General features: G+C 38.2%; 1 protein-coding gene and 1 long non-coding RNA gene across 9 annotated transcripts in view; one reads left to right on the top strand and one right to left on the bottom strand.

Moving 5' to 3' along the window:
* The first annotated feature begins 643 nt into the window (after positions 1-643).
* LOC117655717 (uncharacterized) lies at positions 644-5,543 on the top strand. Its single transcript, XR_004588774.3, has 3 exons — positions 644-752; positions 1,760-1,846; positions 5,414-5,543. It is a non-coding gene; the product is annotated as an uncharacterized LOC117655717 (long non-coding RNA).
* Positions 5,544-5,776: 233 nt separating this feature from the next.
* Positions 5,777-27,945, bottom strand: part of RESF1 (retroelement silencing factor 1) — a 43,513-nt gene continuing 21,344 nt past the window's right edge. For 6 of the 8 annotated variants that reach the window (XM_087873096.1, XM_034403372.3, XM_087873097.1 and 3 more), the window contains 4 exons: positions 24,567-24,637; positions 10,048-15,365; positions 8,734-8,811; positions 5,777-6,758 (listed from right to left, as the gene is read on the bottom strand). In XM_087873096.1, the coding sequence (XP_087729222.1) occupies positions 6,601-6,758; positions 8,734-8,811; positions 10,048-15,334 (5,523 nt within the window). In that variant the 5' untranslated portion in view covers positions 15,335-15,365; positions 24,567-24,637 and the 3' untranslated portion in view covers positions 5,777-6,600. Of the gene's footprint in view, positions 6,759-8,718; positions 8,812-10,047; positions 15,366-24,566; positions 24,638-27,945 lie in introns of all 8 variants that reach the window. The other 2 variants (XM_034403375.3, XM_034403374.3) reach the window with 2 other exon arrangements.

The raw sequence follows: 27,945 nt of genomic DNA, 5'->3' as shown, positions 1-27,945 counted from the left end.
AGCTAAATATCAGACTTAATAGTATTTGAGAACAAGCCTGAAGTAAACAAAATAAAGTATTTTGGGAGTAACAAATTATAGATGGAAATGTTGATTGATTTTGAAATGACTTTAAGAGAGGAGGAAAATATTTTTTGTCAAGATCATGGATACTAGCTGCCATTTAAGAGAAGTAGAATATAGATTTGATGTAATGGGTTTTAGGAATGAGGGATATATATGAAATATTGATTGTTAAAATGACAAAGATTTGGAATGGTGTTTATTTGGAAATAATTGTTTAGAATTTTGGGTGATATAGTAGAATGATAAATGTTTAGAATAAGACTTTTTTTTCTTTTTTCTTTCTTTTTTTTTAAAGATGTAAATGGATAAAATTTGGAACAAAATTGGTTGAGGGAATGTGAGTAATTGTACTTGCTCTAAAAAGATGTATTTTATGTTTTATGTTTAAAAAAATAAAAAGAACTTTTTTCAAAAAAAAAGTGTGCTATTGTGAAAACTGTCACTTGAAAATTAAAATTTAATGACTTCAAGACTGTGTCACAGTATGAATATTCATAGACTGGAATAGGCAAGAGATCAGCCAATGGGGACCGTTTGGATAGACATGGTAACAGGTCAGCCAATGGGGACTGTTTAGAAGTATTTGTTTGTATGGGGCCATAAGAGACAGTTTGGAGTCTGGGCGTGGCTTGGACTTGCTGAACTGTATAGAAGAGTTGGTTTGGCCTCTGTGAGGTAGAAATGAGGTAATTAGTAGCAAATAAGGTGAATAAAAGAAATAATCACTCCAAGTCAGATACATAAAGTCAGATCAAATATATGAACTTTGAATAACCTTCTCTATTAAACTTTGAGAGAACCTATCTATTCACATAAGTATACGTGCTTGTTAGAGGCAGCTGAATTTCATTATTGGTAAATATATCTTCTGATGAGGCCCAGCTGTCATCCATCCGGTCATGGATTACCTCATAATTACTTGACCTATGACACTGTGTCAAACACACTGCTTCTTAATAGAATCAGAAACTACGGAAATTCAGATCTATGGGAACATCTGAAAGGATACAGAAAGTTACTTATTGTTTAAAGTATAGCCATAATTTCTGCATTTAAACATTACAGCACTTAAAGGAAAGTTGTAAACTATAAAATTATGGGTTAAGTAAAGTTGTAATAGTTTAATGATTAGTAATTGATGGAGTAGTGAAAATGTGTAAGCCACAATAATTTTATTAACTAGTATGTAATGGTTTGGTAATTAGTAAAGTGTAATGTAAGTATAATGTATTTTTAATGTAACCATATATGGAAGCCGGAAGGGCTCATAGAACTCTTTGTCTTGAAAACATATATAAATCGTGAAATCATAATTAATTCTTGTTCAGATTTGCTAGAACCAAACACTGCACTGAACCTTTGCGCAAATAAATGCATCTGTCTGACCCAGGAATGTGTTTCAGACTCTCATTTTCCACAACATCTGTAATGGCTGCCTCTGTATAATATATACCCTCTGTATCTCTCTACTCTGTAATGACTCCCTTCTATGAATATTGCTTTTGTGTTCCTGATATTGTATGCTGAATTTTGCTGCATGATATTGTATATAAAGAAGTTTCTTATGTAGTTGAATCCTGCAGAATTATTTGTGTGTCTGATTGTGTGTGCTGCAACAAACTCTGATAGCCTGCAGGCTATTTTGCATGGGTGCTGCATGGGCTTACAGAATCTGTTTTCCTGCTATTTTCAGAACAATGCAGCTTTGGCTTTTGGAAGAACAATTGCTTTCAGGATGGCCTGCATATCTGTGGCATTTACATTCTTCCTTCAACTTGAGGTGTGAAAACTCTGTTTTCACAATTGTCCAGTTGCATAATAAATTCCAAAGGAATTCTAAATGACAGTGTAAATATTTGATGATATCAAAAGCTGTAGACAAGAGCAAGAACGGATGGGACTTCAAAGGCCTGTATCTGTTCTGACTCGGGTCACGCTGACAAGCGCAGATGCTAGCTAAGTCAGTTTATTGCACAGTGACAGACAACCCTCCCAATGGGGTTAATAAGGCTCCACCCAAACCCCGACAGCAGTACTACACAGACCCACAACCTGAGTCCTGAGGCAGTGACAAACACAATTCCTAGTCCACAAATCAAAGTCCTAGATTCCAAAAATGCAAAGCTAAGTCCGGTTTAGGCAAAGTTTAGGATCAGCAAGGCAAGTTCGAGGTTCAGAGTCCACAAAGCCATAAAACACAATTCACAGTCCGCAAAGGCCAGGAAGCAAACAATTGTTCCTGACAAACAGCCTTCCCCCTGCCTAAATCACCCCACACTAGGTGTTCCAAGTGAGAAAAGGCGAGGCTGCTTCCTTATGAGTAACCTTGACAACCTCTGTGCCTCCCTTTGCTCCATTCTTCTCAGCTGAAGATCTGGTGGAGGAGGCAGCTGTTCTTCATCAAAGTGATCAGTAGCCTTTAATCATCACTGGCCCTTGGTAGCTGGTCCTCTCATGCAGGCGGCTATCATCTAGTTGACTGCCCTCCCCATGCCAGACAGGCCTGGGAATGGTTTGTTCTTGGGCCCTGGGCTCTCCAGGCATTATGGGGCAATCATGTCATCCCTGTTGGAGGGTCGAACTCATCCTCCTCATAGCTGGCGCCATCACAGTACCTCCAGAGGTCATTATTCCACCTTTAATCAGTTTTCCTGTGCTACCAATCTCACAGAGGAACAAGTTATGAAAGAGGGACAAGTTTTACCTAACAAGACAGAGGCTGAATTGAAAGTGGACTTACAAATGAAATGCCACAAAAATTACATGGAAAAAATGTTATACTACACATAGAAAAGAAGTTGGCTGTTTTAATAATTAAAAGGGATAAATAATAAACCAAGAGTAACCGGGATAATTTTTCTATATGGGATTTACAAAAGACTTGAAGAATCTCATGAGAAGAGACAACGAAGAAATTTAAAGAGATCAATGAAAAGAAATAAAGTTCTATGTTATTATTTGAAAGGACTAAAGATAAAGATTGTTAGAAATAAAAGGGAGAAATATAAAGTTGGTCTAATTTGTTCAAGGTTAAAATAGATATGTTTAACTCTGAGGGAGATGGATGGTTATATAAATATAAATAAATAAAAATGTTATTTTTGGTAACCCATCATGAATTTTTGCTAACACCAAGACTGAAATGACAATATTTTATGGATTTGTTTACAGATAAAGAGAGGAGATATGGGAAGACACAATCATTTTTGTAATTTAAGAGGTGAAGTTACTAAAATTGTTTATACTTTTTGTGATGAAGGTTGAGATTCACTCCTTTATATATCTTTTCTTTTTCTTTACTATATTTCTAGTTCTGTTTCATTTTTTCTATTCTTTTATGTCTTTCCTATTATTCCTCTGCTGCTTTTACTCCTTTTTTTAGCCTGTGTTATTTTTTTTCCCTTTAATAAAATTATTTGGAAAAAGAGGAAATTGACTAAAGGTTAAAAGTGGTTTCCTATCTGGTTTTAGCATTGCTCATAACTCTTATCTCATTCAATGAGATTTTAGAGGAAGTGGTTTTAATCATTCAGACTGAGTGATATGATTGAATAGGTATTACTTTTAAAAAAAGTTTCTCATATAGCGTGGATTTCAAAGGAGTTATCAAAAAGATGAGTGTGAGAAGGAAGCCCTATGACATATGGAGATAAATCAGCTGCTTCCTTTTTCATTGTTTGCAAGTTTTGAAAACTTCTAAGTGTATGGATTTGAACTCCCAGAATTGTTATCAATGGCTAGGCAGGTTATGGTTAATAAACACGATCAGTGTGAAAATCGATTCTTAAATTTATTAATCTGAATATTATATAATCATACTTAATAATGGTTTATTTACCAAAAATGAACTAGTTATAACTAGTTATAGTTATGAACTACAGTTATAATGTACACTGAAGATGGAATTTAATTTCGTTCTACAAGGCGCAATGACAATAAAGTAAACTAAAAACTAAATACAGCTAAAAATGAATCAGAAAATCTCTACAAAATAAATAGAAGCAGCAGCCTATTGCAGGACCTCATCCTCTGCAGGAGATAGAGATATGAATATACATTATCTACAAAGTAAAGTGAAGAAAGTTAGCACCTACCTCTCTTAGAAGAATGAAATATTTTAGGAAATATTAAAAACGCAGGATATTATATTTCCCTGGATTAGAAAAGGAGAAACATGCTCTTGGAAAGCAGCCCCTACCTTTGTTAATAGCCCCAAAAAGACTGGGCCATCTTATCTACAAGACAAAAGGCCTTCAGCTCCAGATTGATAGGATTAGCCCTCACTCAAGATCCAAACCAGGAAAAAGCCATTTAGCCATAATAGGAATTGCCCAACACCCTTTCAGGACATAAACCTCTTCATTACATCATCACCCAGCAAGATTCAACCAAGCCTGGGACAGACAGCCTACAGGTTAGCTGGACCCCTGCATAACCCCCTGGGAGTCTGACAACTAATAGGATATATTTCTTGCACAGGAATAGGAAGCTCTAGGACAAGGCCCAAGAGAGGGTATAAATATATTTCTCTCTCCATGTGGTCAGCTACCCAGAATCACACGTGCTTGGTGGTTCTGCTTCACCATTAAACCATCCTTCCAAGCAGTCTCCATGTTTTCAGTGTCTTTCTCCCCACTTAGAACTGAACCCAGATGGACATTTCTTCTAACAAAAGAAACTGTGACCAGTCAGTATCAGTTCTCTCTGAATTGAATAGGACTGAACGCATTTTTGGAACCAAGCTAATGCATATTGGAAGTCCAAAAATGAAATTACAATTAATATCCAGTATTTTATCAATGAACATTAAAGGTAATCACTTGGTATTCAATAGTTACAGTTTGCAAACTAACAGAGAGATCTTCAGCAGTTAACAGTCTGAGGGGAAATTAATACATTTAATTCAATGACAAAAGAACAGAGGCAGATTCAAAGAAGAGTGGAGGAAATGGGATTTTGAGAAATGATTCATTTTACTGAATGAACTGTATAAACTGAGGAAGCAGAAAAATTAAATGGGAAAGATGCAGCATTAAATGTTGGCCCAGCACAACACTGGATTCATTTTACCCAGAGCAATTTGAGCCAATAATCACACTTCTTTGTAGAACTTCTTTTTACTTAAGTTATCAATAGAATCGTTATGATTTGGGCAGCTCTATGGTTTATCTTTTTTTCAGCAGAGAATGATCTCACGAAGTTTAAAAGTGTTTCTATTCTGTATTGTTTTCTATTCTGGAAAAATAATGGTGAACTTTGTTTAATTCTGCTGAGTTTTGTGTCCAACAAGGAAATGTTTGCTGTTGAAATGTTTCATTCTTGTCATTTTTTCTCTTTTAATTGCCAGAAAAACAGTACAGATCCTAGAAGAACCCTCTCTGGCACACATACTGTGACTTTTGAAGTGGTGACTTTTGAAGTGGAAACCTGGTGTTTGAAAAATCCTTTAATCCGGAGAGTAGCAAGAGATGTGCTTACACACCCAAACTGGAAGTCTCACACGCATCGTTTAATTATGTTGTGTGGTTTTGTTTTTGTTTTGCTCAAAAGCATTGTAAACTTTCAGTCAAAAAAGCAAACCTCTATAAAAGCAGAACTAAAAAAATAGATTTTGGAGATGAGTCACCTTGCACAAGATGTCATTTATAACCTTAGCCAACCAACTTAAAATTTAAGCGAGTAATTTTTACAAATACAGAAAAAACACTTATGGTAAAAAATATGTTTTTAATTCTGTAAACAAATAATACCATTTGAAAGTGACTAAACATTTACTCAAAATACATATTGCTGTCAAAATAAACAAAGTAACAAAACTGCCAAACAATAAAAGGCACAACATTCAACACCACAATAGTTTCGAGGCACAAATTTCTGTTACATTTAGCTAATATAGCTTACTGAGGGATTTGTCTTGTAAAAATAATTGGAAGACTCCAAATGAAATGCTTGTTAAAAGGATTCTGAATGAAAAATTTAAAATATATTTTCATTTAAATCATAGCAACCATTTCAAAAATAGCCCTTTTGCTTTTACCTAGAACCCTCTTCCCCCAAAAACCCAGTATGCAAATGGATTACAGTACAGTAAAGCAAAAGTTGGTTTTCTCGTATGGTTCTAATGTCCCAACAAAACAGGTAGCAGCTAATAAACTCCAATGCTCCTTGATAAAACCTACTAAAGCTTATTTATTGATGTGTTAATTGTTTCCACAACATTTAATAAAGTACAGCTCCATTCCTTTAAAACGTCTACATAAAAATGAAAACTATTTGGCCTCGTTTTGAACTGGCAGGGTATTGAACTTAACTGTACCTAACAAAATCTCCAACAGTTGAAATTATAACGCATTCCAGAATTCAACGCTGAGCATACCTACGTACTTAAATAAGCAAACTTAAGATACCGGTAGGCATGAAATAAATTATGGAAGGTCACATACATGAAAGTTACATCTTATTACAGGCCTGAGTCATTAGGACATTAATATAAGCGCATGCAGTCCAAAATATGTTGTTTACAAAAGAAAGATCCTAGCTTATGGGACTGCTATCCAGGCTTCGGCTTCTTTTTTCTAGATGCATTTTCCGGTAGGTTTCAAAGGTGGCTTTGGAATCCTTCATGGACCCATGGAATACTTCATTTCCTTCCAGTATTTTTATTGCAGCGTCAAGTGGAATTTCATCATTAACTGCAAGATTAGCAACAAAACCATCCTATTATTTTAGCTTGGTGTCTTACAATAGAAATATGCAAACAGAATGTGTGTTTTGCTTCATGCAGATAACAAATGCATGGTATCCAAAAATTCAGTGGAACCATTCTGAGCAGATTGCAGTCTGGGTGAACCAAAACTGGAATTGTTTCAATTGTTAAAAGCTTTGGAAATAAGCAGGACAAGGCTACTCTGTCCCATCCTCCTCTATGGGGACTGTGAGCCTTGCCCTCATATATTTGTAGCAACTTTATCTTATCTCCTTTTAGCTGCCACGCACCTATCTGATATTGATCCCTTCCCTTATCTGTAGACTAACACTGGGACTCTCTCCTTGCAGTAAAGCCTGTGGGGTGCACTGGTAAAATCTCACAGCTTTTTACTGGTATCATGGAACACAAAGGTTTATGCTTCCAAAGCCAAATGACATCAACACCGAGCTTTATCTCCTGGAGAAGGTAATCAAATAAAACCAAATACGTTTTCTGCACAGTCCTCAAAATCAAATTACAAATTACAAATCATCCATCTGGCTCTGTCTGCAGGTCTATTTAGCCAAGCATCTTTAATCCACCACAGCCAGCCAGATTTTTCTGAGAAGCCAACAAGTAGGGTTGCAAGTCTCTCCTGTTATCCATTGATTACCATATTTTTCAGAGTATAAGACACACTTAGTTTTGGGGGAGGAAAATAAGAAAAAAGCTGATTGGCAGGTGGATCGGCCTCTCGGAATACCCCCAATCAGCTGTTCCCAGGGGTGAATTTTAGTAACAGGTTCCTTGGTTGTGAGCTCTGTGCCTTGCTTTTCTTCCTGCCTCTGAAACAGAAAAAAAGCCTCTGAAGCTCTGCTTGGGGGCTTTTTTTCTGAAGCTTCTTTTCTAATGCTTATTTCAGCCTCTGAAACCTCCATTTGAGAAGCTGGGTGGCTCTACATTCAGAGTATACGGTCTGAATGTCACTCATGCCCTCGTCACTTCCCGTCTGGACTACTGTAATGCTCTCTACATGGGGCTCCCCTTGAAGAGCACTCGGAGGCTCCAACTGGTTCAGAATGCAGCCGCGCGGGTGATTATGGGAGCGACACGGCGCACCCATGTAACACCTCTCCTGCGCGAGCTGCACTGGCTCCCAGTGGTCTTCCGGGTGCGATTCAAGGTGCTGGTTACCATCTTTAAAGCGCTCCATGGCTTAGGACCTGGGTACTTACGAGATCACCTTCTGCCACCGATAGCCTCCCACCGGCCAATACGCTCCCACAGACACGGACTCCTCAGGGTGCCGTCGGTCAAACAATGTTGACTGGCGACCCCCCGGGGGAAAGCCTTCTCTGTGGGGGCACCTGCCCTCTGGAATGAATTGCCCCTGGACATTCATATGATCCCTGACCTACGCACCTTTCGCCGTGCCCTCAAGACATTATTGTTTCAACAAGCTGGGCTGGCTTAAACTTGAATTTTAATGGTTGTCTTAGTTTTTTTTTAATATTATAGGGGCCAAAATATTTAATATGTTTTTAAACTGTTTTTAAATTTTATGGATATGAGTGTTTTATTGTGGCTGTGCACCGCCCTGAGTCCCTCGGGAGAAGGGTGGTTAAAAAATTTAAAAATAAATAAATAAATAAATAAATAAATAAATAAATAAATAAATAAATAAATAAATAAAAGACACATCCAGATTTTCACCCTCTTTTTTTTTGGGAAAAATGTGCATCTTATACTCCGAAAAATACGGTAACTGTGTTACCATATCTCATTTTTATCTCATTTTTGATAGCTAGATTAGTCTAGCAAGAGTAATTCCAAAAGTATCAATCTGCAGGGATGTTACTCACAAAATATATAGAAATGGAAGGAAGAACAAAGTATTGTTTGGCAATCTGAGTGGTGTTGATGAAACTTCTGCTCACCTCCTAAATCAAATGGCTAAGTTTTACCTGGCTAATGGTTACCTTGAATTTCATTTTCTTCCGTTTTTCTTCTTTTCACAGGACAATAATTTAACCAATCTTCTCTTTTACTTTTGACTGCTGTAAATAAGAATTAGAAGCTTATTGTTTGATAAGAGCATGTAAAAAGCGAGCCAGATTTACTACATATAGTACAATGGCTAAGATACAAGTAGTCCTTGAGTTACAACAGTTCGTTTAGTGACCATTCAAAGTAAGAACAGGACTGATAAAAGGGACTTATGTTTTTCACACAACCATTGCAGCTTCCCCATGGTCATGTAATAAAAATTCAGATGCTTAGAAACTGACTCATATTTATGACAGTTGCAATATCATGCGGTCATGTGATCACATTTTGTGAGCTTCTGACAAACAAAGTCAATGTGGAAGCCAAATTCACTTAACAACTGTGTTACTAACTTAACAACTGCAGTGATTCACTTAACAATTGTGGCAAGAAAGGTTGTAAGATGGGACAAAATTCACTTAACTGACTCGCTTAGCAACAGAAATTTTGGGCTCAACTGTGGTTGTAAGTCAAGGACTATATATATTTGCCCTAATGGCTAAAACTCTAAACAAACTATATGAATATATACTATTTTACTATCTATATTAATGTCAGAATATTAATGAACTGGGATAGACATGGCAACAGGTCAGCCATTGGCGACTGGCTGGAATAGGACATGGTAACAAGGATAGCCAATATATAACCATAGCAACTAAATCAGCCAATGAGGGCTGTTTGGGAGTTGAAACAGCTTGGAGCCTGGGCATGGCTTATGGTTAGCTCAACTGCCCTGTATAGAGGTGGTTCACCTTGTCCGTATTAAGTTCAGAGTCTGCTGCTGGAACTAAAACTAATCTGTCCTCTCTACCACGTTGGAAGAACCACTATTGGTATTGTACATTTACTCATGTGTTATTATGTATATAAAGAAGTTAATGAATCCTGCTGAATCAGTTATCTGTGTGTACTTTCTGGAAGTGACTTTTGCAACAAACTCTGACAATTAAGTTTTTGAAATTTAGGGAATTTCCATCAGAACAAGATGATAGCCAGATGAAATCCAAACTGTAACAGATACTATTAGCTACTGTGGTGTTGAGATCTTTAGTATCTTGCTACAGATTTCTACTGATTGAAGGATATTTTAAAAAGCTTTCTAGCCAAATTAAAAGGCATTTTATAGATATTTAACACTTTAGACATAGCAATATAAATGCAGGATTAGCTTGCATTTGTAATATTTTAAAAAGAAAATACTGTTATGGTTTACTTTGGCTGATTAAAAGGAAACCCAACTGTACCTGTAACAGATATCCTGTTTTTTTCAGGAAGCTTTGTTGCTTCTAGAGTTTGTTCTTCAGAGGTGGACTTCCTAAATAATATTTCTGGACACATTTTGAATTCAAGCATTTGTGGCCTCTCTGCTTCAGACATTTGGGATGAAGAGCTGCCTTTTTGGTGGGGTTCAGAATCCTCAGTTCCATTATTTGATTTCACGTGCCAAAGGGGTTTGGAGTGCACAGAATCCAGGCTTGTCAAACGAATAGTCTTCTGGGCAGTCCGTTTAAATGCCACTCTGTTCAAATAGTTTTTCTTTTGTTCCTTCTGCAGAAAAACTGTGTGTTTATTTTTTCTTTTAAAACATTTTTTATCAGAAAGTGATTTCACAGACCACTTGTCTGGGTTACTACTATCCAATGTGCCTTCTTTGACTGGAGAGTGGACTTCATTGGAAGGATTATCTCTTTCATTCTGGGATGCAGGAATTCTATTATCGAAATGTGAGCTTTGACATTCATTTTTCTTATCTTTTCTGTATGCATATTTCTCTAGATTTATTCTTTTAACAAGTTGTGTGAGATTTTGTTCGACACGCTGCTTAGGACAAATAGGTTCATTATATTGTACTTTTTTGTATCCGTATTGTTTCTCCAAACCTTTCAATTTTGTTTTATTTAAATGTACTTGTGAACCCAAGGTAGAATTATGCTCAGAATTTTCATGTTTTTCAGAAGCAAAGCTAACACTGTTTAATGTTGAAGAGGGCATGACCTCACTAGGCTGAGTTTCCAATCCTTTCACGTTTGTTTCCTTCATCATTTGTCTCTTTAGACTCCTGCTTGAAATTGGTCCTTTAATCACGTGTGTTTCACTAGTATCTCGTTTAATTTTGTATTTTTCAAAATTGATACTATTCTTAGTTTCTATTCCTCTGTGGCGATCAGTATCTATTTTTGATTTCAGAGTTTTATTAAAAGACTTTTTCTCCAATTTCTTTTTGGCAAGTTTTTTGATAATTATCTTTTTGAAGTCTCTATTTAAATGATACTGTGCTTCACTTTTTGAGATATTCCTTCTACCATTTTTCTGGTTGCGTATTTTATTAGTTCCAACTCTTTCTCTCTGTAGAGACTGGGAATCTGCAGAATGAGACAGTTTTTTACCCCGCTTTTTAGGTTCTTGTGAATTTGAATTTTTCAATGAAGAACGTGGAGTAGTTGCTTGCTCTAATTTGGGTAGTTTATCTTCCTTTACTTGAGGTTCAGTTTCTTTACATCCAAAAGTTTTATTTAAAGCTTTGTTACTCTGATCTCCCAAAAGAAAGATATTATTGCCTGTATCTAATATGGAATTCTGTACTTCATTTTTTAGGCTACAATCAGACTCACTGGATTTTGATCTCTCTTTAGACTGTGAATACAAATCAGTTTTTTCCTTCAAACTAGTTTCTTTAGCTAGCATACATGAACAAGGCTCCACATTATATTTTGAAGCTAACCAACCTGGCAAGCAGCAGTATGTCCGTTCTGGTTTTCCAAGTCTTTCAGACTTGATAACTTTGCTGTCAACATTTAAGTCCTCGTTAGACTTCCTGTAGTGTCCTACATCTTTATGTTTTGAATCCATTCTCATCTGGTCACCTCCGTGGTTATCTAGCTTGTTGGAGGATTGTTGACTGCATTCAGGAAACACTTCACTCATCTGTTGAGAATTTAGGATTACTATTTTAATTTGCTCTACTGCATCACTAGGATCAAGACTTTTCTCATGGCTCATAGTATTTTCTTTATCTTCTCTTTCTGGCAGCATAGTTCTAGAATCTTTGTTTTCTATTTCCTTTACCATATTCAAATAACCAATTCCGTAGGGAAATTCTTTTGAAAGCTCAGTTAGCTGATTGTTCAAAAAGGTTGCAGAGGATTCAGTGCTGCTTCCCAAATGGGCTTCCTTGCCTTCATCCAGGGTATGCTCCAAGTCACCTGCTTTTCTAATACTGGACATGTTGTTTGTCTCACACAGACTCTCCTGATTTTCAAACATCTCGTTATTGGACAAATCTGTATTGCAACCGTAAGATATATCTTGCTCTATTTTTTTTCCTGAAAGTGAAGCAACTTCTAAAAAGTCATTGTTCTTTTGTTTCTCAGAGTTGCTTGCATTTGTTTCCACTGAGGTTTTGTCACACTGAGGGCTTTCTAATGTTTGCAAGTCTTCAGGTTTTCCTGTGAAAGTTTTGGATAAACTTCCTGATGGTAGCAATATGCCGCCTTCCTCTGAAAGACTCATCCCAACTTCAGGGTCATTTTTCAAAAGGCCAGATTCATCCTCGTTGTGTTGTAGAGAAGGCATGTGTTCTCCTGAAGTTTCAAGCTTTATACCAGGTTTCAAAAGGCTAGTACTAAAGATGTCTGCTATTTGCGAATTATAAAATGCATCACCCTGTACAAGAGTACATACACTAGATATTTGCAACATACTGTCTTTCAACCCAACTTCAGCAGTATTGTTGGATTCATCCAAATTTGGAGCATGTTTTTTTGATGTTACACATTTTTGAGATGATGCAGTTAAATCATTAGTGATCAGTTCACATTGATGTTGGACTCCTGAATTGAGGTCATATTCCTTTAATCCAAGCGGCGAGGAATTTGTTTTCTCTTGATTTAAATCGAAAGTGTGATTTGTTCCAACTTCTGCTTTCACTATTTTATTTTTTCCTGTGGATTTATCTGTTCCCTGGTGCACATTTAAATCACAATATTTATAGGAATCTGTAGGTGAGTAAATAGTTCTTTTTTCCTCGTTACTATCTGATTTTGTAGATATCACTTTTTCTAAAGTATGGACAGTGCCTTCTTCAATATCGGTAGCTGGATTAATGATTTCATTATTTTTCTGCACATCATTATTTTTTGATAATATTCGTGGAGTAACAACAGCTACTTGAGGTTCAGAGCCTTTTGGCAAATTGGAATTTACTCCATCAAGGTTTTTTTCAAAAGATGAAGAACCATAAATCTGAGTCCTTTCAACTGTAATTTTAGTGTCGTAATTTTGAGTCAATATATTGGGGAGGTTTTCCAAAATTTTTGCAGGACCCTTGCCATCAATCCCATCACTGGAAGATTCAGTATTTCTATTTAGTAGTTCATTTAAGGATTTTGGGAGGCACTTTCTCCATAAAGCCAGGCTTGTTTTCAGTTCTTCCAAAGTTACTTCTAAACCAGGAGTTCCAGTTACAGCTTCAACTCCTTTGGAGATAGAAGAACTAAACGTATCAGCGATCTTTTCACTATTCGTTTGTTTCTGAAGGCAAGTATTTTCACCATGCTGAATATGACATGCAGGAGTAGAATTACCATGTTCTTCTTTTATTGAATTTTTCATTGAGGAGGATTCCTGAGAAACATCTGAATTCTTAACTAAACTCTGAATGCTATCATTTAAATACTGAACACCACCACTTTCTGAATTTTTATTTTGTTCAGAAGAATTAAGTAAGTCACTATTAGGTACAGTTGATATTTTCTCTAATTGATTATGAGCAGATTTAATGATGTTTGTTCCCTGAGTAGAACCAACAGGAGAGATTTTATAGCTTAATTTAGTAGTTCCATCAGTGTTAACAGGATTTCCAAACGCATCATCATTAGAATCAGTAGATGAATTATCTTGAACAATAAAATGCTTATTTTGGTATTTATCTCCACCTTCAACATCAGCATTAAATAACATATTTTCATCATCAGTACCTTTCAGCAGATTCCACAGAATTGGCAATAAATGATACTTTGTTTTCTGTGGTACAACTGAAGAATTGTGTGAATTAGATGAAAACTGATTTGGAGTGACTTTATCTGAGAGAACTGGTTGGGCAGTACATTCTACTGATGGGTTAGTATTATGAGAAAATAAATTAGGATTTTGATTGTTTACGGACGTATTAGGGGTCTGCCCACTCTGTAGAGAAGATAAATATATTTTTTGTTTTAAATTAAAATTCTCTTTAAGTTTTAATAATGCATTTCTCATTTCATACAAGGCTTGAACATCTAGTGATAAACTCTCTCTGGTTATTTTAACTTTATCCTTAGATAAATTCTCATTACTTATGTTCTTTTCTAGTTGCAAAGTTTGATTTGTCTGTTGCAAAGGTTCAGCGACCTTAACTGTTGTAGTTGTTGGTATACTGTTAGAAAAATTACCTTCAGCTTCAACATATGACTTTACTGATTCATTAGAAAGCTGCATTGTAGTTTTTGGTCCACTTACATTATAGGCAGTGGGGCCTACCACATTTGTTTCTGTACAGGATGACAGAGATTGAGATTTCTGATCAGGCCGAACAGAATATAAATTGCTATTTTGATCAATCAGAGTATTATGATAACTTTCAACTTTTTCGTTAGATAAAATTGTTGTTGGTTGTTGCAGAACAAATTGTCCATGGTTTGCTTGTATGGGAACCATCAAGTCCGATAGTGAAGAGTTTATATTAGTAGCTTGGACTGTATTCCTGTAATTATAATGAGAATAAATTGGATATGGTGGAGGAATTACTTGATCAGAAGCATAAGTTTGTGATTGCATCGTTACTGGAATAGCTGAATTTGGGCACTTCTTTGCTGAACAGTAATCAGGATACTGGACATTTTGCTGAGGAGATAAATAATAATTTGATGCAGAGTTAAGGGACACTCTAGCATCTGCTTGAGAGGTAGCAGGCCCATTCATGTAATAGTAGGGCATCTGTGTTGGGGCCCTTTTTGGAGATGAAGTATTTAGAGGATCTTGCTGATAAACTGAGGTTCCCATAGAATTTGAACAATTTTGTAGTGTCTGATTACTGAAACTGCCCACGGCCATATATGCATTTGTCTTTTGATGCATATTTTGCACAGAATTAACTGTACTTCCCTGTAATGGTAAAGAGGAAGAGATTTGCATATTCCTTGATAAATTTGGATTCTGTACATCAGCTGCCATTTCAACTGTCATGGTGGAAAGTGAAGATGGTGACAATTTGTAAAAATTATTGTTTAGTCCAAAACTTGTTCTAGACACTGCTACTTTAGGAAACACTGGCCTTAAGTTTTTAGAAGCCCTGTTATTTCGAAATTGTCGTTTATTTGTCAACATATACTTCATACTTGATGGAATATTTGTGGTTTGGCTATTTCCAGAATTACAAAAATTCTGCATTAAGACATTTGTTTGGGACGTAATAGAAGCAGCAGAAGGAACTTGGGGCATCAAGAAGGGATCACTTGTTTGCATCTTATTGATTGTCCCTACGTTCCAGTCCATTTTGCTGAAAGTTCTTTTAATTTTCAGGAATCTAAGAGGAGAAAAAAGAAATAATACAATTTCATTTAGGTCCATCAAATGAAACCATGCAGCTCCTTATCAAAATGCTATTTTATAAGCTATTTTTCCCCAGCCCCATATAAATTAAATGAACATTTCTGCTATCATTCTATCCCACATTTAAGTATTTTAAGAATTTCTAAATGCTAGCACTAATATAGGGAAGTTAACAGATCTCAATAGTTTCACATTCCACAACAACGTTCTGATTTTGGCAAAATTAACAGTATATATTCAAAATAGTAGTTTAATCAAATTTAAGCAAGAATGGTCCCCATACATACATCACATAGAATGGTAAATATAGTCACTTAAAGTTTGATTTCTTAGTGAGCCTAACTGTTTACAAATATTGTAAGTTAACAGATGCACAAAAGGGGAAAGCTAGAAGCTTTTTCTTTTGTTTTTTCTTTTAAAAAAATCTATTGGTATCCTAATTGTTGTATAACAAGATTTGTTATCCTACTTATTTATTTATTTATTTATTTAAAACATTCATATAGCCACCCAAATAGCATATTCATTTTTAGTATATACAAACAGATAGGTAAGAATACAATGGTGATATCCACAAGATCTCTCTCCAAAGCTTGTGAACCAACCAATGCTGAATTAGTGGCTTTATATATTTACCACAAGTCAGAGCATTATCTGATATCACAAGATATTTCCTGTATCCAAATAACAACAGCTTTTGCAATGCTGTATAGCACTCAAGAAAACTATAATTTAGAGAGTTTAACAGAAAATCATAACAAATTTTTGCAACATGTGTTAACCTATTCATAAGGTTATTGGTCTCATCCAAAAACTAGCAATTTATGTTTAGCTATGATATCTGCAATTCATCATTCTTCCTTTCTGTCTATGTCTTGTCCTATTATATGCTTCGGGTTCAATTTTGCTAGCCAAGAACTGAGTCTTGTCCCAAAACTTGGATTAGCTTTTTATTGGGGAAGTGAGCCTTCTCTATCATAACGAACACATTGATACCACCCACAAAATATTTTTACTGTTATCCATGATTCTGGATGAAGAAGCTAAATACTTCCAGTAATCCTTTACTTACTACCAGTTACTTAGCAACCATTTAAAATTACAATGGACATTCTCAAAAGCTACTTACAGCCTATTTTCAAATTTACAGCCACTGCAGAGTCACTGTAGTCAATCACCCGTACAACTGAATAATTGACTGTACGGATGCTGCAAAGGCCTCCCCTGCCTATCTCCTCTCCTATCCTGCCCTGCTGGGTCTCCACAGGCCTTCAGCCTGCTCCTAATGCATGAAACTCAAGTTACTTGAGAGCACCTCAAGCCGACTCCAGAGACTACCAGTGCGCATTTGCCTGCTGAGAACCAGTTTGGTCTAGTGCAGGGGTCGGCAACCTTAAACACTCAAAGAGCCACAAAGGTCCTAACCGGAAGCCCCCGTTCAATTCTAGAGCTGACCGGAAGTCCAGTTCCCCCACCATAGTCTCTTTAGCACGATGTCCTCTTTCCTCTGCCAACTGGAAGCCAGTTCCCCCACCAGAGCCTCCTCCTAGCATGGCATCCTTTTTCCTTTACCTGTCCTAACCAAAAGCCCTATCAATTGTGGAGCCGACCAACAACAGAGAGCCACAGCAGAGGGATGAAAGAGCCACATGCAGCTCCAGAGCCAGGGGTTGCTGACCCCTGGTCTAGTGATTAAGACCCTAGGTCAGTAAGTGGGAGATTATACACCTTAGCCATGAAAGTCAGCTGGGTCAGTCACTCTCTCTCAGCCCTCTCTCACCTCCGGGATCTTTATTGTGGGGAAAAGAGCAGGATCCAATCTGGATCGGTCACCAGGCTCGGAAGTTTAGTCTTCCGAGCTTTCGGTCTTGTACTGGAGCCCATCCTCAGGGAACTTCTCTCTCACCAAAATGTGGTGAGACAAATCTGGTGCGGGTGACTGACCCAGATTGGATCCTGCAACATTATTCTGGGACACACATTTGTAAAAGAGGAGGAAGGCATGCTGGATATTTTCCCAATCTTCAATTATTTATAAAAATAATGAAGGTAGATACAAATAAATACATTTTTTAAAAAAAGCTTAACTACTCAAGAGAGCCTCAAGCTGGATGCAGAGGCTACTGACATATGTGAGGCTGTTACAGCTTCCAGGCCTCAGCCTGCTCCCAACCAAGCCACTCAGACTGCTCCAGGGACCACCCACATCCAGCATCTAACTTATCTGTTTTTCTGCTGGTTCCAACAGCCAATGCGAGGCTTTATTTTTAAGCAGACTCCATTTTAAGGAGATTTAGTCCTTAAACAGAAGCTTCCAAAAAATCATGAGAATAGCACGTGTTTGTCGAACAGCATGAAGCTAAAACCTTGGGAGGACTGGGACAGGCAGGCAGGACCAGGTCTTTCTAGGCCTCTAAAGGCCTTCTCCACCTGAGGCACACTGTGCTCTGCTTAATGACTGACTCGGGGAGAGAACGAGTGGGTGTCATTAAGTGAGGCGATCATATGGGCACTTATGCTTAACAACCATCATAATGTACAGGCTCAATTGTGGTTGTAATTAAAGATCTACCAGTATTAGGATTTTTGATATTTTAAACCATAATTAAGATTGATATTTCTTATATTGAATTTTTGATGGCTTAAATTATTTACACATTAGAGTGCTTACACATTAGGAGTTCAATCAACCTCCTATATATCTACACAAGTTTGTTCAATCCTTGCATTATTTTGGTGTCACGACTATTACAAGTTCAATTTGATTTAGATTCCAGCTTCATTCACAAATTAAATGAAGTCCTTTTTCCTCCCCTTAACTTGCCTGTTCACTTTCTAATTATCCAGCTCTCTGTTCTGAGAGCCAAAATTGGCTCTAGATTCTACCTCAGCACACTCTTTCCAATAGTCAGCTAAGCGGAAGATCATTTATAACCTTTTATTGCTCTAGCAAAAAGGTTTCTGTCTATGAAAAGAGGGAGCCTCTTGTGACAAAGACTCAAATTTCCCTTTATATTCACTACAGCATAAAAAAGTACAACAGAACAATTGATTGGATGGAAGAAATCATCCTGCCCAGTTATACTGTTAAGTCAGTAGTAGTAAATCTGGCTCAGTGCCAACGAAGAGGCAAAGTCCAAATTCTCTCTGAGTCACATCCTGAGTCAGATCTGGACAAAGATGGGTCCTCCATAAGGCTGGGAAAGACCCTAAATGATTTCTTTAACATGCTTTTATATTGTACTTTGTTACATAAGCAGGAAACACATCTGTCTGTAGGGAAGTAAAAGAAGTTACTAAAATATGTGTGCCCATATCCTATAGTGATAAGTCAGAGCCTTTCTCTATCATCCTTCCCCATAGTTGGAACGTATGTCCTTTATTTCAGTATAGGAATCTTGAACATCACAATCCTGATCAACAACATCAAATACATGGACAGTTAGTTAAACATCGTATAACATTAAGCTTGATGTAAGACACTGATAGTGTTGTTTTTGCAAACAGCAAGTGCCTCTTGAGAGGTGTGTACTTAGAAGTTCAATAGGGCATTGGAACAGGGTCAAGACTGGAAAACAGGAAATGTCTGCGATCCTAAAAAGCAAGTCAGCTTGTAAAAAGAAACTAGATGGCAGTTTTAACCACATAGTATATAAGTTAACCGCTTGTTTCAGTTCCTTATGCTTATGCAGCTAAATCCTAAGAAACAGGAACTGTGGGGTAAGCAAAATTGCAAGCATATGAAGAAACCAGCTTAGGAAAAGCAAAGGTACCATGTTTCCCCGAAAATAAGACAGGGTTTTATATTTTTTGGACCACCAAAAAAAGGCACCAGGTCTTAGTTTCGGGGAGGTATTATATTTTCCCCCATTTTTTCACTGTACCAGGAACAGTGGGGGCAGCGAGCTGCTCTTCCCGCTTAGTGCCTCTATGTCCTCACTAAACAGCTGATCTGCACCGCTTTCACAGCCTGAATGTTCTCCACAAAACAGCTGAGACAAGCCTGCATGTCTTCGCTAAATAGCTCCACAAAACAAAATCAGCTGTTTAGCAAAGACACACAGGCTCAGCTCAGCTGTTTTGCGAAGGACATTCAGGCTCCGAAAAGGGCGGCAGCTCTGCTGATCTGAGCCTGGATGTCTTCTCTAAACAGCATTTTCCTGCCGAGCCTCCAGCATTGCAATCCTAGGATACGCTGAAGGCTTTGGGGGGGGGGGGAGAGCCTTACGGTAGAAGCAAAGTGCAGCCTGTCCCTTTCAAGCAATCAAATGTCTGTGTGTGAGAGAGACAGACAGAGTAATGACAGAGGGGAGTAAGAAGAATTGCAGGCAATGCTATTTGAAAGGGTTTCCTCTCTGCTGTTTCTCTTTCTTTCTCTCTCTCTCTCACATACACAGACTGTTAAGGATATTGTTGTGTTACCAACCAGCAGAGTAAGTGCACAGAGAAACGGTACTGAGAGCAATGAATACAATACATACAAACTGGTTCAACAAAGCTTTTACTTTGTAGTGAAAAACAATTGCATAGTCTTTTAGTCAATCCAAGTCTTTAGCCATTCAAATCAGTCCGAAGTTACAGATATTTTCTTACCATACAAACAGCAGTTGGTAATAAACAGCAATTCAATGCTGGTAACAAATCACGATGGTAGCATATCCATCCACGATGAGAACTCCTTCATACACGATGAGAGTAGTTCCAACCAACAAGTCAAGCAAGAAGTCAAGCAATGATGAGAGCAGGTCAACAATGACTACAGCTCAGCTTCCTTCTTATATACAGTTTACACTAGTAATTATCCACTTAAAATAAGTGAAGTCAGCAGTGCAATGACTCAACAGAACAATTAGGATAATTGCATTCAGCACAGTCAGCAGTCATTAGTCATTACAATGTCTCAGCAGTACAATTACTCAGCATTACATTTAAAGTTATAGAACACATATATTGTTACAGAATACATTTAAAGTTATAGAACACATATATTGCCTGGACAACTTGTTAGACTTACACCATATCCTAACACAGACATTTGTTAAGAAACACTGGAGGGCAGGTAACCAAGTAAGGGGGCTGACCTTCCCCCACCTCCAGCTCGACACCTGCTCAGGGTGGCGCCCCGAGGCCTGGCACCTGCGTGGGCGACCCCCACCCGGCCAATGCGACAAATGGGCTCCCTTGTAGTGCCGCCTCTCCCACGTGAAGCAGCAGCCAGTGCGGGCTCCATCTGTGTGGCCATGAAGCGGGATCAGCATGGCCAGTTCTTGCCCGCAGCGTTGGCAGCCAGGATCAGGTCAGAGCCGCTAGTTGAGATCAGACCGTGAGCTGGAGGCACCGCACACATGCAGCCACTGCCCGGGAAGAGAAGAGTGCACTGGAGCCCAAAGGCTGAGCCTTACCAGCCTCAGAAACCAAGGATCTTGCAGGTATACTGGCCATATAAAGGCCGCCCAAATCCCCAGGTTGTTTGTAATTTGAGCAAGCCGCACAGCCGTCCGCCCCAAACCTTCTACAGTAAGCACATGCATCCCACAATCTTTCAGAATTGCCTGCCTTTTCCTCCTTTTCTCAAGCAGCAGCAGCCGGGTAGAGGCGGGTGGGGGAGCCGATTCCAACGGGCCACATGGCTTTCTGCCTCATGGCTGGAAACATGTCCAGGCACCTGGAGAATGGTGTTTCTTTTGTCAGCTTTTGTTCCCCTGCAAACGATGAAACAGAAGCTCACGAAAGAAAAAGATCTTACCTCTTGCCACGCTGCCGGTGTTGGAATGCCCCACCTTTGGGTCTCTGCTGCGCATGCACACATTCACACACACTTTTCAGTTTGGGCATGCATGTGCACACTGTTTGAGCACTCAGTGCCTAAAAGGTTCGCCATCACTGGACTAGCATATAGCTTATTATTTTAAAGCTACACTACTACATATCCAAAGCACCGCCATGTTTACCCAATGAATGAACTCTGCTAAGCAGTGACATAAAGAGCTTCTGGTTTGAGATATGTACTGGATACTGCATTGTACAGATAAACAAGAGAACTGATAAGGGAATACCAAAGAGGTGAGAAATGAAGATGCTGAGTGCTTAGCAAGTTTTGGTGATAACAAGAGCTTAAATAATTTTAAACATTTAGGTGTGATATTAGATTATAGGCGGACTGTTAGCATGCGACAGACCTGAAGGATGGAAGGAAGGAAGGATGGAAAAGTGGCTGGTGATATGAATATATAAAATATGCTGAGATCTGTAACCAGTGTTGTCTCTCTCTTGCTTGTTCGCTTGGAGATCCACCAGCTTTTGGAAAAGTTCTAATAAAACATTTTGTTATTTCCAACAATTTGAGTGTGAGCTTCATTTCTCATAGGGGGAACTGGACAAAGGGTTGGGAGAAAGATAAACATGGGGAAATTCACAAAGAAGGGGACTAGGCATTCCGTGAAAATTGTGAACTTGTGGTCCTTGTCAAATGGGATTGCAAGGGAGGGACTGGCACTTCGGGCTGAGGGAATAAGTTGCTGGAAACTATTCTTGGGTAGCTACCTGCTCTGGCAAGAAAGTATTTTACAATAAACTGCTTGCTGCTTCACTTAATGACTCTGTTAAATTTCTGTCTGGTGAATGTGTTTCTCACACTTGACCACTTAACTGAACATTGTATTAAAAGTAAAAAGAAAAAAGAAAACATTAGCATGAGAAAAGGCATGATCCGAATCACAGACTCTTGTGAAAAAATACAATTTCACCCAGTTGAAACTTCTAGAAGGTACACTTGAAAGACCCCTTTGTATTAAGCTTGCAAGCGCACAAAAGAAAACCTCTTTTATCTTCTGGTTAGAAAATTATAGACATTTGATTGTCAAGACAAAAAGCTTCTGAGGTCTTGTCTACATTACAAGGTTACGATAAAAGTAAAAGCAAGTAAAAGAAAGCCCCATCTGCTTGGCCTTCAGTTTCATATCCCAAACTCAATTTGGTTTTACCCCCACACTTTAGAACTATTCTTTTCAATATATTATTCCTTTCCTTCACTTCTTTTATTTACTGACTCCCCAAAGTGTCCAGACCATCTACATCTCTAAAAAAAAACACACCAGCACATGAAACTTAAGTAATTGGTAAACTGCTGATGCATGTTGAACGCATGCAAAGCTTTGGAATTGAGCCTCAAAACTGTTCTAGCTAAGTCTTAGGCAAAACAGACAAGTATTTTGTTTGCATTTTTGCATTTTTTTATAGCATTTTATTAAACATAATATCTGAAGCATCCCTAACATACATGTTCCCTCCTCCCACTTAAACCCAGGAATTAGTATTCGGAAGTAAATTTTTCAAAAAGAAGCACCTCTTTTTCAGAAGTAAAAGTTGAGTTTTTAACAGTATTTAAACTTATGTGAACAGGCAACTCTTTCCTTGTGAATTACTTTTCATATGCTATCCTATGGAATTAAAGAACCATCTGCATTTTTTTTTCTTTAGTGATATCTCAAGCTTGTCCCAGGCCAGACGTCACGAGACGTGAAAGCTTTCTCATGTATACATTCATGAGACAGTGAGGCCATGTCAACTAGATTGCTCAAATAATTCAAGTGCTATGATACAATGACCATCTAATTACAGTGTGCCAAACATGAAACTGGGGGTGCTGTGACAGCTATTATTTGCTATTCTTATCTCTGAAATCAAGAAACAATACAGTGCTGCGGTGTGGAAGATAAGATTACAAAAGGTAGCAGGCATGGAAATTAAAAACAAGCTGCAAAATTCTATAACCTATGGTTACAGAGCATCATGAGTTCCTAATGTGTTGATCAGGATGGCAATGATCAAGTTTCCTATACTGAAATGGCTGAAATAAAGGATATATATCTAGAGTGTGGGGAAGAATGATAGGGTAACCACAAAGGTTCTTAAAATAAGAACCTTTGTGGTTACCACAAAGTAACTAAAGTAATTAAAATCGGTCAAAATACTTATCGCTCTAGAATGTGGGCACAGATATTTTAGTAATTTCTTTATACTTTCATTCAGACAGCTGTGTTTCCCGCTTATGTAACCAAGTACAGTATAAAAGCATGTTAATATAAATTCAACACAGTATAATAGCACGTTAAAGTAATCATTTGGGGTCTTTCTCAGACTAATGGAAGAACCCATCTTTGTCCAGATCTGAATAAACTTGTGACTGAGAGAGAGCTCTCTGTTTGAGCCGAGTCAGACCTATTATTCCTGACTAATAAATTAGCATTTTATGAGCTTTACTGGTTTTCATGTTTCATTCCATACTTCTTCAATAAAGTACAAAAAATTATAAAACGCCATTTATCAGCATTTATCAAGAGCCGTTGAAGAAATGTATATAGGTACTATAAGCCAGTAGTTCCCAATCCCTGGCCACGGCCCACTACCAGGCCGTGGCCTATTCGGAACCGGGACATGTGAGGGGCAGGTAAGTGCATGTTCAGCATTACTTGCACGAGCGGCAGGCACTGGCACTTATTTATTTATTTATTGGGTCAATTTATGTGCCGCCCTTCTCCGGAGACTCAGGGTGGCTTACAATGTGTTAAGCAATAGCCTTCATACTTTTTTGTACATGCCTGCTTAGTAGGGCTTTCGGCCCCCCCAAGCGGTGTTCTTTTTTATACAAAGTCAGCTTATTGCCCCCACAATCCGGGTCCTCATTTTACCTACCCTGAAAGGATGGAAGGCTGAGTCAACACTTGCAGCCCCACTCGCCCCACCCCACTTGTGTGAGCCCACCGCTCACACGAATGAAGCTGTGCATGCATGCCTGACTATCACGCAAAACCATCCTCTCTCCCTCCACATACCCCGGGCCGCCAACCCAAAAAGGTTGGGGAACAGTACTATAAGTCACAGAGACTTTTTTTCTTTTTACGACCCTTTATTCAAGGTGGAGTCAGGGCGACTGAGTGGAGCTGAGCATTTACTGGCGGGATGTTCTTCCTGACACCTATGCAGAGTTTCTAGCAGATATTTTCTCTTTGCACTCTGACAGAGAAACATCGGCCGCTGCCTAGGATTGAACTCTCAACCCAACCTTCTAAGTGGGAGGCAAGTGTCTTCACTTCTAGGCCACCGCGCCACTCATAAAGCTCATATGAGCCAGAGACTAATGGTCATTATATTTGGATATTAATGTAATACTTACGTTTTTTAAGAATGGGTTTTACTGAATGTTGTTGACTCTTCAGTGTTGTTAATGTCACATGACAATGTTTTCTGAAAAAAAGAAAATACGAAAATTATGGTTCCTAAAATTTGATGAATGCTTCCTCATATTTGGTCAGAGCTACAAAGAAAAAAATTCCAATTTATTATATTAATCTTGATTAAGAATGACTACCTTATCTGAGCTTGAAACCTAAGCAGTCTAGGTTAAAAGACCACAAGGAATTCCATGGATGGATGTAAGCTAGGCTTGAAAGTCAAACCAGAACTTCAGAAATAGACAATAGCAAACCATTTTTCTACATGTGGTCACTAAAAGCTAAAGTCAATTTGAGGGACTGCTTTAGGATTTATTGGTATGTGAAGCCCAGTCTGGCCCAGCAGCCTGGTCAGGCACATCACATCAGCAGTGGGAGCAAGATGATGAAGAAAGTCAGCTGGGATGGTGGGATTCAGAGCAAGCTGTGGCCAAAAGGGCAGAGTTGGGAGGAGACAGCTGAGTGGATAAGTTGAAATACACCTGCAGTCAAAAGTGCAGGTGAGTTGTCAAGCACCCACATCTTGAACAAATGACCATTATGGTGGATACTACAATGGCTGGAATGGCTGGGACAGGTTGTAAGTCCCTTTGTTCAGCACAGTTGAAGAATCACTAAAAAAATGGTTATAAGTCAAGGACTATCTATATAACTTTTACCCAGTTTATTTATCCAATTCAAGAAATTTCCCCACCATTTGGGTTCACCATATTATTTGGGATGGTGTCTTTCTGATGCTGTAAAGTGAAGAAAGCTTAAATAAAGCTTAAGTAAAATTGTAAACAGTTGCAATCACATGATTTTTCACTTGGCGACCATTTTGTTTAATAACCAATCATTGATCCCTATTGTAGTCCTAAAATGGGGAATTAGAGCGCTATCACATTTTCGGCTCACTAGGCGAACTGGTTGTTAAATCATGTGAAGCCCACCTCTGACAATGGTACTTGTCATTAACAAAATATCTCTCTATTCATCATGTAAAACAGCTTGAGGTTGCAATTCTAAGTTTGCTTATACTGGACTAAAATTTACTGAACACCTTTTACTGCAGGTGGTACAAGACAAAAGGCTTTAGTGTTTCTTTTTTTCTTACTGCAGAAATTGTGTTAATTTTGCTCAGATCTAAGTGTACTCCACTTATTATTTTCCCCAAGAATTTCAATTTCCTGTGAAATAAGTTGAAATGGACACAAACTGTATTCCATAGTCCACAGAGCAGAATCTTTGTGCTGTGACCTAGGCTTCCTGAGTCATTAAAACACACGAATAGTCCCAAAAACCTCTTTTATTACAACAGCTGTGAATTACGTTCATTCACAGCTGAGTCCCAATTAGTTGCAAAAAGTCCTTCGGGATAATCACCAACCTTTATCTCCCTTGACACTCTGCCAAAGACCTACTTGGCAAAGCCACACAGATTCCAGAATCAAACAGAGATGCCGACTGGGAACAGAATTAACAACATTGCTTTCCTGCAAAATGCCCACGTGCCTTTGCTCCTCTTTTAAGCCTTATGGGAGGGGCCAATCATCTCCAGGCCTTACTCCCTGAATCGTCCCTTTTGTTTTAACTGTTCATGCCTTCTGGCAGCTGTGCACATACATGCACTAGGAACAGGCTCCTCCTGTTCCTCTCCCTCTCTGCTGTCCAACTCTGGAGGCTCCAGAATCCACACATCATTCCCAGATGGCCCTGGCCCCATCTCTTCCTCTGACGCAGAACCCTCATCTGGGCATCCCCCAGACTCCAGGACTGACCCATGTTCCTCCCCAGTGTCGTGGAGGTTAAATCAATGCACCGTAAAACCTTATCTCTATAACAATCTACTATAACAAATGAGACTTACTAGCAGTTCACAATAAACTGTTTTTATTTACATAATAATAAAAACAATATCTATTCAAATACTAAATAGTATGTCATTCCTTTTCTTAAATATCCTGTCAGATATATATATGTGTGTAATCACTCTATGTGATTATAGTTCTGACTATTCTTCCTCAGAAGAAGGAGTCTTTTAAAACATCAGATCTACCTCTGATCCCTAATCAGAACTCTCCTAACTGCCAATTTACTGATGACTAACTGCCATCAGAACTGCCTTTAAACTGCTTACTGACTGCAGAACTGCCCTTTAGAACTATCCTCTAACTACCATCTAACTGACATTTAGAACTGCAGAGCTGCCCTCTAACTGACAACTAATTGACTACTAACTGACAATAGTTTTCTGTCAGGAATCTCCTTTTATACTGTCCCAGTGACAGTTAGGGGAGGGAATATAAAAGCCAGGGAGTTTCAAACCCTTTAGCCGCTTTCTGATTGGCTTATTTACTTGTCCATTCCAAATGCCATTAATAGGCACAGCAAATGAGAAATAATTTTTCTCTAACAATCCCCTTCTCTGTGTCTATTGATGCCAAGTATACATCTGTCATATACAACATACAATACAAACAGTACATCCTTTACATGACTAAATGTACTTTACTTAAGAGGTATTGGTGTTGTTCCTGGGGTAATGGTTTAATGAGTATATCTGCTATCCGTTCTTTAGTTTCACAAAATATTATCTTAATAAAACCCATTTTAGATAGTTGTCTCACATGCTTGTATTTTATATCAATATGGCGTGACCTTTGCCCCACGGCGCCAGCCTTTGATATGTTAATGGCAGCCATATTATCCTCGTGAATACTTATAGGATACACAGGTTCTTCCCACAGATTCATTAAAAGGTCATCAAACCATATCAAATTGTTTGAAACCTTGGACAGACAGACATATTCTGCCTCAGCAGTAGAAGTGGCAATCAACTTCTGTTTCCCTGAATACCAGTGGATAGGGCTTCCATTTAGTAATACAACATACCCTGAAGTACTCTTCCTGGACTTGATGTCCCCTGCCCAATCAGCATCTGTATAACAACATAAATTTGGTCTGTCTGATATATTCAGTTCTAATAGAAGTGAGTAATTTGCAGAACTCTTCAGATATCTGAGAACCCTTTTGATCCCATTCCAATGAAATTGAGTGGGGTTTTCAGAATGCCTGGACAATACATTTACAGCTAGACTAATATCTGGCCTTGTCCATCCCGCAATGTACAATAGTGATCCTATTACGGATTTGTAGAATGTCTTCTGTTCAAACTCTGCACTTTCAACATACATGTTTTTGAGAAAGTCCATTTGCATGGGAGTGTCACAGGGCTTGGCCTCTGCCATGCTGCATCTTCCAATTAATTCTAAAATTTTATCCCGCTGAGAAAGCTCAAACCTCTTCTCAGTCTTAACGAATCGAACCCCCAAAAATTTG

This window comes from Pantherophis guttatus, chromosome 7, assembly GCF_059756535.1.
Source record: "Pantherophis guttatus breed Tessera chromosome 7, ASM5975653v1, whole genome shotgun sequence".
Lineage (NCBI taxonomy): Eukaryota > Metazoa > Chordata > Lepidosauria > Squamata > Colubridae > Pantherophis > Pantherophis guttatus.
This window is presented reverse-complemented; position numbering and strand designations above follow the sequence as displayed.